This window comes from Eucyclogobius newberryi, unplaced genomic scaffold (assembly GCF_026437365.1).
Source record: "Eucyclogobius newberryi isolate DKJ021-1_F unplaced genomic scaffold, fEucNew1.0.hap1 SCAF_12, whole genome shotgun sequence".
Classification (NCBI taxonomy): Eukaryota; Metazoa; Chordata; class Actinopteri; order Gobiiformes; family Gobiidae; genus Eucyclogobius; species Eucyclogobius newberryi.
Genome location: NW_027315746.1, coordinates 11,982,057 through 11,994,719, shown reverse-complemented (window position 1 = coordinate 11,994,719; position 12,663 = coordinate 11,982,057). Strand labels below are relative to the sequence as shown.

The following is a 12,663-nucleotide window of genomic DNA, read 5'->3' as shown; positions in this document are numbered from 1 at the left end:
TTTTGTCCATTTGCGCAGGATTCATACATAATCCTCAAACTCTTCTCACAGTCGGGACAAAAGTTCACCCCGGGCACTGGAGGAACCTCACCACACGCGCGGCGGACAAACGGATGGTTCGACTCGGTGACACAGTTTGATCAGGGGAAAAACGTGGATTCCTGGATTTAAGGACGCGAGGACCGTGCGCACGTGTGGATCCGTGCGATGCTGTGGACGTGACGGGACATCTGCGGCATAACGGGACTCTGCATTCAGCCACAATGAAGGGTAAGACGCATTCTGTGAGATCCTGCACAACTATATCATCATCCATATTTCACTCATAACAATGCAAATGCAGGCCCTTGTTTATCAGTCTTTACGCGCACTTTTACGCACACTTTACGCACGTTCTTTTGTCGCTTTTTTGGAGCGCGCTTTTCTCTCTTTCTTTCTTTCTTTCTTTCTTCCTCCACTTGAGACGTAAGGAATGCGTGGGCCACAGCTCCACGTCTGACATCTGGAATCACTTAGGTTCTGGATTGTTTTGCATCTGGATTACAACCGCCACTGCACTTTGTTCCACAACTATGAACTTGCAGCTCATTGTTTACGCAAACAACTCACATCTAACGTTTTGTTTTTTTCATCCTCTTTGCAAAACATACACCTAGTTTTGCTTGTCCCCACTTGTATTCATGTTAGTTTGCTTCGTTTCGTTTTTATTGGCTTTTTAATGTGCGTGATTGTCATTTGTTTGCGCTTTAATTGGATCACTTAGATGTCAGTGCATTGTGCATGCTGTACCACAATTAAAAGTTAATGTTTGCGGTGATTTAAATAGTGTTTTGCATCCACACTCAAACGTACACTCTATTATGTCTTTATTTGCAGAGTTTATTCCAGAAGGTGATCAGCGCACGCACTGGTTTGTTTGTCATACCGCCCTCTAGTGGCGGACAGCAGACATTAACACATAACTTCAAGCTTCTGTTTTTCTCATAAGGTTTTGCTGATGTCATTGGCTTATGTCCTTGCAGTTATGCGCATCTGCTTTGTTTATAACGGCTTGTACATGTTTGGACCTTTTTATACTTGCTATTCATTCATTGCATTTATTCACACGGTGCTATTAACTGTGTGTACAATTTCCGATGTGGTTTATATTGCTCTTGTGCCTGAACTGGGAGCTTCCCGTTATTTATGTGGGCGGTCGATTTCAGATTATTTGTTTCCTTTGTCCAATTTACTGCTTTGACTGCTGTTGGGTTGTTTTTGTCATTTAATTTGATCTTTGTTAACAGAAATGTGACTATTTTTCACTTCAGAAATGTTAATTAGAACCAGGATTAGTGCCAAATGACAAAAGAGTGCACATAATGATGATCATGATTCTGAAAGTTTAGAGTTAACATGTCTAACACCCCCATAAGCGTATTAACAAAGCTTTATTGCAAGTGTCTACAATCCATTCACACTGAAATCAACTAACATACCTCAAGGTTGGAGTTAGCACATTCCTCCTGCACTTTTTACTATTCCATGTTTGTTTTGATGGGTTTCACACCTCCTAAATCATCATGGCTGCTGGTTTCAAACGTTCCACTGAAGAGTCTAGACTGCCAGAACCTTCTCCATTGACCCTGAACATGTTTTTCTGCAGCATAAATCTTTCATCTTCTTGGCAACTTGTGGCACATGTATTTTGTGTAACCGCAGCAGACGACAGAGTCAATGTGATGCTCTGGTTGTGTCAGACTGACTTACAGCGATAATGTTAATACGTTATGATGATGATGATGATGATGATGATGATGGCACTGAGCTGTCTCTTGTTTCTTTAGACGACTTTGCTGATGAAGAGGAGGTGCAGTCCTTTGGATATAAGAGGTTTGGTAAGTACTCACAAGACTGTTCACCATTATTTCACCACTTATTCGTTTTGTTCAATATTTAGTTCATTCATTCATTCATTTTCTTACGCTTGTTCCTGTTATGGGTTGTTGGAAATATTGAGTTGACTGATAAAAGTTAAATTCATCGTTATTGCCACGATGAGGAGATAGTCTTTGTTTTAACTCAGTGGTCATAATGTCTTTTGGATTATTGTTTTGTTGTGAAACGTTCTCAATTTTCACCACAATCGTATCATCTCACAAATGATTTACTTGTTCAGCTTTTAGCACCAGGGTTACCATCTAAAATTGTGGACAAATAGGAACATGTGGTGTGGAGTGACAGACCAAATTTGCCAACATGTCACAGCCCAGAAAGTCTGTGCAACCAAAATGTCTTGATTTCTTTGCATGATACTTTTTGTCTGTAAATCTCACTTTTTTTTTACTTTTCATGTGGCATCAATGAAAAATCAGGACCATCTATATTCAAGTGGGACGAGGGACATGGGCTAAATGTGCAGGGAAACCAAAAGAGGGACAAGCGGTCACTCTATCCAGCACTTAAAACTAAAAAAGTACAGTAGCTCTAGTTCTAAACCAGGTCTGAGCGAGAACTTCCTCTAACTTACAAATTACAAGGACAAAAACATGAACAATGACCTTAAATCATGGAAAATTTCGGAACTATTGATTTAAAACAATATTCACTTTACTATTTTACCGACAAAAACCAGAGTCCCAGTTTTGAACGCTGAGAATCGTCCCATTATTTCTGCCGTTTAGCTCCGAGGATATTGAATAGGATGTTTGTATAAAGTGTTTAAAAGTCATTATTTTCTTTGGCCGGTTAAAACTTGTGGTTAATCTCGGGCCACGCCTCGTTTTGCAGAATCCACATCATTTTTGGCCGTTGTTTAGAACTGCCTGTGCTTATGAAAACAGTAAAGGAGCTCGCGCGGGGAAACCACTGCATCCTGTGTGTTCTTGACCACTGATATTCAACCCAATCGAGAGCCGGCTCGACTCAAACAGCGAGACATAAACATATTCAAAGGGTAGTAGAAAAAGCTTCAGTTGTAGTCATCTGGACTCAGTTTGAAAAAATAGACGTTTCGACTCTCATCCAAGAGTCATTGTCAATAAAAGAATTTAGATCGAGAACTCCGATATTAATACTGTTCTGTGGTAAGACCCGCCCATTGGGCGGAGCCTTCCTGAAGTAGAAAGAGTTGTTTGTTTCAACAGAAACTCCCCCCTTGTATCTACCGAGCTAGCCTATTCAGAATTTTAATGGCCTATTACACCGACATATTCAAAGGGTTCATAATAGTTGAAAACCTCGGGTACATTTTACTTCAAGAAGAACAGCGGAGAATATTGCCAGGAATAGTTTTAAAGAGCTCAAGTTAAAGTCAATCTTTATTTAACCGCGACTGGTACAAGAATAGGACTGTGCAAATCACTTAGTTGTAGGACTGACATTCTGCTGTTGCATCAAGGCAAGTTTATTTGTAGAGCACATTTCATACACAAGGCAATTCAAAGTGCTTCACACAGCAGGAAAAATGCATTCAAATCACAAAGAAATTATTATTAACTAAATAAAATATAAAAATAAAAAAACACCTAGCCAAATTAAAATTTATCAAACCACATTGGCATTCTGGACACTCCTTCCCATATTTATTTGATCTAAATAGTAGTTTTAGAATTGTAGAGAATTTCTCTAAAGAAAGACCTTTTAATTTGAATAAATTTAAAAGGTGATATTTTTAAGCTAAAATTTTAAGGTGTTGGGTAATACCTCAAAATAGTCCCAGATACATCTTTTAGTATTTAAAATGTCAAAAAAAAATAACATTAATAATAATAAATAAAAAAATACAAAAAGGTAACGTGTAATTTAAGACATAAAAGAGAAGAGTGCAAATAAAAATCCTTTCAGTCATATGCACAGCTAAACAAAACTGTTTTTAGCTTAGATTTGAACATTGTCAGAGTAGAACCTGTCTCACATCTTCAGGAAGAATGTTCCAGATTTTAGCATCACACAGTTCAAGAACAGCAGGAGAACAGAAACATGCAATGATGAAAATCAAGATAAATTATGAAAATAAACTTAAATCTAGCATAAACTGTGCAGGTAGAGCGAAAAATGGCTAAATTGAAGAGGTTATTATGTACAGTAAGTGGGATGAGGTTGTGATATTGACAGAATGACAGTTAAAGTGACTTAAGTGTATTATAATACCGTGTACAATAGTGGCTTTGACTATGACGTGCAGCACGTGATTAAATGGCAGAGAAAGTGAAGTTACAGGCTAATATCTATATCTATCGGCCTTAAATCTCGAGCACAGTCTGATATGTAGTGTTGGTCGATTTGCTGCTTGAAGAATACACAAAAAGCTTAAAGTAAGTGTGAAGAGGGCACTGCACAAAACACACAATTTGGGGAAAATGATCAAAATTGGGCCAAACAATATCGGCTGAGCTTAATGGACATTTATTTCTCTGGATTCTGAACAATGGGTTCTGGCGTTGGTCGTGAAAAACCCTGTTATTGGTCGATTTCTAAAGACATAAACTCAAGTCGTTGTTATTATCAACTGAGAGCAAACCATGGACAAATGTGAAATCTGTACTAAACCAGAAAAGCTAAAATAACACTATGAACGGATTAAAACTGAGGATTTAAACTGCAAAAGTACGACTAAAACAGAAGTATGTTCCAGCGAAGGTCCCAAGTACAACAAGTAGGACTTTTACACCGGCCGCGGCGACTCTCCTGCTGTTCTGTGCCACCAGAAGTCTTGTATGGACTCATTTCTTTCCCACCTCGGCAGACCGCAGTCATTTCCACCTCGGCAGACAAGCAAACACATGAAAAACCTGCATTCACTGGAAAGTCTTCTCAGTTTTCAATTTAACAAGGACCAAAAAATACTGCTGCAACTGTCAGACGGCTGGATGTGCATTTTTGATGTTGAAACGAAGGCCGCGTGACATTGTTTTAATTGCATCAAGGGGTGAAATCATTATGAGGTGGGAGAAATATAGAAAAATGTATGTTTTTGTAATGTTTTTGTAATGTTTCTACAAAATTTCAATATCGAGTGTATCGTTTGTAATGGAAACAAATCAAAATGACCTCAGAAAGAGACAAAAACGTCAAGTGTAATCGCCCAAACAGGGATATAAAGTGATATTTTTGCCTTTTTGTGGTTAATTGTATCGTCCTTTGTTATTTTGAGCTGGATTTGAACCTCAAACCAGGACACTAACAGACACATTTGAGCACATGCCTCATCCATTGTTAAAATACTGTCTAAATGTCACTTTCGAGGTATACATTTTTGTCAATATCAACCATCCCGAGCGCTACAAGACTCATACTAACATTTATTTAAACAGTACAATCTCAAAGGTTTTACAATATCTATTTCTGCCATTGCATTCTGGGGTTGTGTCCATGGGCAAGACACTTTTATCACCAGCAAAGAACTAATGCTATTCAGCCACGTTTGCCTATTAAAATGGGCGTTTATGTCATCAACAATTATTTTAGTAGTCGATTAGTCCACAGTTATTTTTCCAATTAGTCGACTTGTCAAGCAATTATTTCCATTGTACATTGAGACATTTAAAGTACATTTTTAATCAAATAAAACTTGAAATGTGGTGATTGAGGGCTTCACGCTGCAGGTCTTGATGCTTAATTCAGATTTCTTTGGGCGAGGCAGTTCATATACATTTAAAATGTGATTCAAATTATCAGTTTTTAAGTGTCTGATGTGGAGAAACAGGACAAAACCAGAAATTGTGCTGTTTTTACATCATGAGACTATGATGAGGAAGCACCATATAGCCATATAGTCATCATAGTCATGTTTTAATCTTGAATAGGCACAAGTTGTCACATTTTACATAACCAATTTAAAACGTCACTTTTTTTGCACGTTCTGTCTTTGCTGCTGTTGTCTGGCGGCGTTTGAAAGTTTAATCTGTTCATTTCTCGTCTTTTCCAATGAAAAAACTGCAACACCTGAAGCGTTTCGGCGCATTAGAAGTCAGATTAATGTGACTTGTCTGTTCGGACGGCAGTCGCTTTGCATAAAATCAGATCCAAGTCAGATTTAGTCATGACACAATCAGAGCCAGGAACCAGATCTGACCTGCAGTGTCTACGAGAGTGTTTAGAGTCCAGATTATGATGATCAAAATACAAATACGTCTGTTTTTTAGATTAGTTGAATACGCGTTGCAGCCCTGGTACTAGCTCTTGTATTTTAGTAATAGTTTTTTTTTTTTAGATGTTCTTAAGAGAAGATAAGATATTCCTTTATTGTCCCACATGGGGAAATTTCATTGGTGCAACGCAGGTAGATACAGAGGTAGATACAGAAGAACAGATCACTTATAGGAAGTCTGAAAAACACTTTCAGTAGGAGATCTCCTATAAATAAATAAAAACTCCCATAGACAAATAAATAAATAAATAAATACATGAATACCATTGCATGTGATCACGACAGTAATTGCACATGAATATGTGTCACGACGGCACATAGATTGCACATGGAGTCTAGATAAACCTTAAACAAGTGGATTAAAGTATGTGTTACTTGTAAGTAGTGTCCTGTATATTATGGTGTTTGAAATTATGCTGAAAGTCCTTGTTTTCTACATCTTGTCACAATATTTTACTGTAACGATTTTTGTGAGAAAAAACATCACAATTTTTAACAACAAAGCAACAGTAAAATCCTTTGTCTTCTTTCATTCCGTGATCTGACATGTTACTGTTCCTTAAGTTTGTGACCAACTTTGCCAAATTTAACTTCCTGAAAGACAAAATTAAATACAATTTGACAAAAACCTCCAGATAAAACAGTTCTTTACATTAAGGTCTATTTTTTGGACGATAAATTGAACTAAAAACACTTCATTTGACTTCTAAAATGGTCACGATTGCTATATTTTGGTTATGAATGCTCACGATTATCGATAAACCGCATACAAACTAACCTTAGAAATGGAATATTGTTGCTTATTTTAGTTATAAAGACTTAAAACCATGAGCATTTCGTCCTGTCGTTAGTAAATCTTTAATAATGTGTCATGTTTTACTTCACTTTAGCCACCGGTCGCCTCCATTTCAGAATTTTGACCCTCCTGAATCTGTTGTTCAACATTAAAAAGCTAAATTAAGTTTATTATGTTGCTTATGAGTCAGGAGTGGGTTATCAATCTTATTCAGTCATTGATAATTAGGATTATTTAGGTCAATATAATCGTCATATGAACAAAAAAAAGAATAATTTTGACCATTTTAGAAGCAAAAATAAGTCATTTCAGTTCAATATTTGAGTGTTTTATTAACTTATTAACGTGACCTTCCTCCTTGTCTCTGGCTGGTTCCCTCACTTATGGCTGATGTGTCGGTGGTGGTCTCGACTGGTGGGCCCTCAGATCAGGTTCCTCTGTTCACAGCGGCCCCTCGTTTGCTTTATGAGCTGTGATGGAACTGTCCGCGTCCAACGATATCACCAAAGAGACGTAGGGGGACAAACTGTAAATCACTTTGTGCGTTTTTACAACTTGCTTTTAGTCTTAGCCAGTGAAGATTGTTTTAGTATTTGATAAGGAAAGTAGTGTGTTTACGAGAAGGCAACGGTTGTGTTTTTTTGTAGTGCAATTCATTGAGCAAAAATAAGTCATTTCAGTTCAATATTTGAGTGTTTTATTAACTTATTAACGTGACTTTACCATTCAGTAGGTTTGCTTTCATGAAGCTGGTCACATACTAGAAGAATTGTGATCTAAAAGGCAATTTAAACGAGAGGAAATGAGGTATTTAACTGTTTGGCCATTATAATCATGCATAATCGATGTTTCTTCTCACAATAATCATAGTCAGTGTGAAGTTAGAGTCTTCTTTGCAGCTATTATTTCATATTAAAACCCCAATGTCTGCAGATTTCATGTTGCACGTGGGCTTGATTTCAAACAACTGGATTCAAACCACCGTCTGAACTCACGCTGAACTTTACATCTTGCGTTTGTTAATTTCTGTAACGATCAGATCCGTCTTTTCACTCCATTATCGGGGCAATACGTCTCCAAATCCTGCTGTCTCCATTAAGCTTGTCTTTTCATCTCAGCTGGTCCACCTCCGTCCCTCACCCCGCTGAAGTTCTGACGTGCGTTCTACGCTCCAGTTGGTGTTGTCTGGACTTTTCTTCGCGCAGAGGAATGGGGTCTCGTACCGTTTCTGACATCTGCTTTCCATAAGGGCTCGGTTATCCCTCTGCGCGTCCCTCCGAACCGTACAAAACGCTGAGCCACTTCCTGTGCGTCCACGGAAAGTTTATCCAGCGCAAATCTGTGCTGTTTACACAAAGGCGCTGTAGTGACAGAAATAGCGTGGGTGGGAGGGACTATTTGGGTTTAACCAGGAACAATGAACGCACCGATCACACTGAAAACTACATGTTTCTTCATCTGATTTGTCTTAAGAACATGCATATTGTCACAATTATTACATTTGATAAGAATGTGAGGAGATTTGAGCAATACACTAAGACGTACCTGTAGGTTTTTGTGTTGTTGTGTCTGAAATTGTGACTTCTTAAAGGTGCACTATGTCACTTTTCTGGTGGGGAGCTTGTCTCCATGGAGATGCTATTGTTTTGCCTGGAAAATTCCACAGTATGGCATCAAACTTGTTATTTACCTTTCAATTCAATTACCATTCAATTACAGGTGTTTTATTGCTCAAGAAATTGCCTTAAAAAGCATGTGGACTCGCCTTTCCACAGAGCTGACTTGTAACTTCAAACGATGCCATTTCTTGAATCAATAAAGTGATGACATCTCAATTAGTGCTGGGCAGTTCATCGAAACGTATCGAGCCGATCCATAGTAATGATTAAAAGTCTGTCTTGAATCAAAACAGGAAGACATTTTATCCAGAACAATCAATACTTTGGCCACAAGAGGTCAGTAAAGAGACAAATGACAGTTCTTTGTGGATTCATTGAGAACTTCCTGCTTCTCTTCAATAGTTTTGAGTTTGCTTTATGTTTCTAAAGATCAAAATTGTCATCGATGAAGTGTTCAGTGACAGAACTCGTCAAAAAGCCCAAAAAATCTGATAAGTTCACCTCATATGACTTTGATTTATTGACAGCATTTTCTTCTTCTTTTTTTGACCCTCTAGTTTAGACCTGTTTTTGTTTTGAAATGCAGATGATTCTTGTCTTAGTTTAGCAATTCATATGTCTTTCGATTTCTTTCTAAAAACAGGCATCAAAATAAACAAAATCATGGCACATTTAAGTCAAAGAAAAGACATTTAAAGTTGGTCAAATTTGTCCGTTTTCAAATTAAGTCTGAACGTAATTTTTCAGTTACTATGTCAGTCCAGTCCTCGATCGTTGGTGATGTTTGCATCCTCCATTTCTTTCTGACTGCCTTTTTTCCTGCCGTCAAAAGTACAATCCAAAAGTATCCATTTACTGTGTCCATGTCAGGAGTTTTGAGGCCCAAACACAAGTCACAAGTTCTAAAATTGAGATTCACGGCAACGTCAAAAACAGTCTGCAGCGCATTGTTCATCTATTGACCACATTTTCATAACTAAACGTTGTAATGACAATCAATGCAACCAATAAACCAGGTCTTGCAAGATATTTCACCCTTTTATCAAACGTGATCTCACTTACGAACATAATAAGAGCAAAGAGCGTTTCTCCTTCACTTTCTTTCATCTCAATCCGCTCCGTGAGAAACATTTGTCAACAGTTCAGTTTTGAGCTGAGGAATCACATTCTTCACCCGACTTATTTTTGGGAGCTAAACAGCGAGTGGTTTTAATTTACGCCGTCTTTATTAGCGGTGAAGAATGCGCGGTGAATGCCTGGTACTTACTTACAACCCGCTCCGGGGCGCCGCGCATGCTTCCAGTTACTGCCGCGCACTCATCGTGAGGAACGACTGCGTCCATGTTTTTAATAAAAGGGGAGAGGGAGATTACAGGCTTCGGGATTCATAAATTGCTTCGTCGGTTACGTGTTTTCGAGGCCTAAAGGAGTCGCGTTTATTTTGTGACGGAACGGCGGGTCGGTCCTCGTTTGACCAATAGCGGGGGGTCCCCAGAGCAAAGCATGTCCCGCCGTGAGGATTTGGGATGGAGTCGTTCGGAGGGGGGGGGGGGGGGGGGGGGACAGCCGCGGGTCAACTCTGGGTCCGTCTTTTGAGAGAAGAACAGTTTAACCCTTCGCATAACTCTGTCAACGTGAACTGAAACATGCGCACGAGGGTTAGAGGAGAAACTAACAAGGTTTTACTCGGATGAAGGGGAAACGTGCGCAGGAAAGTGAGGTTCTTGGCATTTCAGTGCAGTTAAAATGTTCATTGTGGCTTCTCATTTGGGACAGCGCATCCACCTGTTCATTAAAGGGAGTTTATCTGAGCTTTTAGCATTGTTACAACAGTGTTACCTCGCAGTTCACTTAATCCAAGCTGTATTTTGAGTGAATCCTGTATTGTTCAGGCTCGAGTGCGCAGAAAATTCCTGTTTTCACCTATCGGGGCGAGTGCTGATTTAATTTGGACATTTGGCACTTACTCATTTTGGGGAATCACAGTCACATTCTCTACGACGCTGTCTCCAGATCCAATAATGTACTACTTTACCCTATATTACTACATTACCACCCATGCAATATCCATGTGATCTAATCTTCAATGACAAAATTCACGCATAAACTTTAATCATTCGACTGAAAATACCAGCAGCTCTTTTTGTAGCAGCTTTCACAAGACGTTATTTCTCAGAACAAATTTAGTCCCTCAAAAAGTAAAGGTTTAGTAGCTAATCCCTCCCGATCGTCCCATGTAAAGCCGGAGTGACTTACTGGCAGTTGTAAATAAAGTAGAATTGCTGAACGTTGCTGTTCTGTCACTGCATCTGGACAGAAGCTGTGGCAGGCTCGGGCGGTTTACAGAAAGCGCTACATTTCCAGTCAGAGCTCTTGAAACATGTCATTATGAAGGTGTAGAGGAGATTTAGACACTGGAATAACACATTATGCAACAAGTCACTGTTTAATACGATGGGAAAGCGTGTAAAGGATTTGCACAGGCGTCAGGGGTCCAAATTAGTGCATTAGTCTACTTATTTCAGTCCCAAGCCTGGATAAATAAAGATGATCACTCCTGGGACGGAATGTAAAACCCAACGAAACATCTGCATGAAAATCCATTGACTATAATTGCAAAGAAAATGTCATTGTCAACTTGCACTGTGTTTTCCATCGCAGTTATGATGTGCATTTGTTTACGCGATGTACATGTGTTACTGCTTTGCCTGGAATGTTCCACAGTATCTCCATGGAAACAAGCTACAGGCCAAGTTACAGTTCCGGGCTCTCATTTATAAAGGATTCGTATGTACAAAATGATTTATCTCTCTTTCTCTGTCTCGTTCTCTCTCTCTTTCTTTGTCTTTTTCTTTCTCTCCCCGTTTTTGATTTGTTTTTTACAGTATGGAGTAAAACACATGCTTTGAAGAGGTACCACTACAGTAATGTGGCGGTAAATGCACCTTTTCCTGGCTGTCAACCGCCATTTGAAAGTAACACAACAGCAAAATTGTTTCGCATGTGAATTTTGATGTTTAGTTTGTGATTTTTAAAAAGACAACTTGACGTGGTCCATTAACTCTGAACTTTACGCGTCAGTTCTGTCAGAAGGCGATCTGTGCTCAGAGAGGAGATTTGAACAAGTTCGAGGCGGTTTCTGGAAGTCTGTGTTTTCCTCGCACCAACAACTTTAGTCATAATTCCACTGAGCGTGCGTTGGATTCTGTGGAATTGTGAAATGGTCATGGGGTTTTAGAAGTATTTAGAGCGTGGAAAATCAGATACTAATTGATACTAAAACTAGTATTGAAACTAGATTCATTTAAACAAGCACCAATACAAAAAATATAATAATAATCACACACACAGTGCAAAATTTCACCTTTCCTGAACATTTTTAGAATGATCTTGAGCTTTATCAGAATTAGTACAACACCCCATATAATAATAACATAGCGAAACTACTATTATTTTTGTTGTAAATTACACTAAATTGTCTAGAAAAAAAATACAAATACAGCTACACGGTTTTGGTTGTTTTAGTTCACGCACAAGTATTGCACAAGTGTTTAAATGTGCTATTTATGTTGCAAATGTAGATTAGGTGCACATATTTCCCTTGATTATTGCTGCTATAAGCATGTTTAAAATTTTTAAACATGCTTATAGCAGCAATAATCAAGGGAAATATGAAGAATCTTATGCATTTCAGAACACGTTTGCACCAGTTCATGTTGCAATTTCGATTGGATTGCGATATATTTTCCAGTCCAAACCCCTTTTTGTATTTGATAGTGAAATAAACAATGACAGTAGTTTTACGTTGCCCTGGGACAGCGTCTGTGTGTCTTCTGCGCCATCCCATAATAGACTTGTTTATGAATCTCTCCTTTTGCTGCAGGTTTTGTCTTTGTCTCAAGAACAACACTTTCCAAAGAGCTGGGAGTATTTAATGTCAGCGGCTCAGACAGGATCAGTCAAGACGCTTTGCATATGGCCGCTCCGCATCAGTGTTACATCAAATTTACCCCCCCCCCATCCTTAAATAAAAAAAGTCTTCTCGCCTCAGACTTCAGGCCAACATCAACCTCCGAGCTTCCTCCCAGTGAAAAATTGCAGAAATGAAAAATCTCTAT

The 12,663-nt window shown here is 38.7% G+C and overlaps 1 protein-coding gene across 1 annotated transcript in view; it reads left to right on the top strand.

Moving 5' to 3' along the window:
* The first annotated feature begins 159 nt into the window (after positions 1 to 159).
* colec12 (collectin sub-family member 12) overlaps positions 160 to 12,663 on the top strand; it is a 39,188-nt gene continuing 26,684 nt past the window's right edge. The window contains exons 1-2 of the mRNA XM_072440817.1: positions 160 to 270; positions 1,827 to 1,877. Coding sequence (XP_072296918.1) covers positions 264 to 270; positions 1,827 to 1,877 — 58 coding nt within the window. The 5' untranslated portion in view covers positions 160 to 263. The remainder of the gene's footprint in view (positions 271 to 1,826; positions 1,878 to 12,663) is intronic.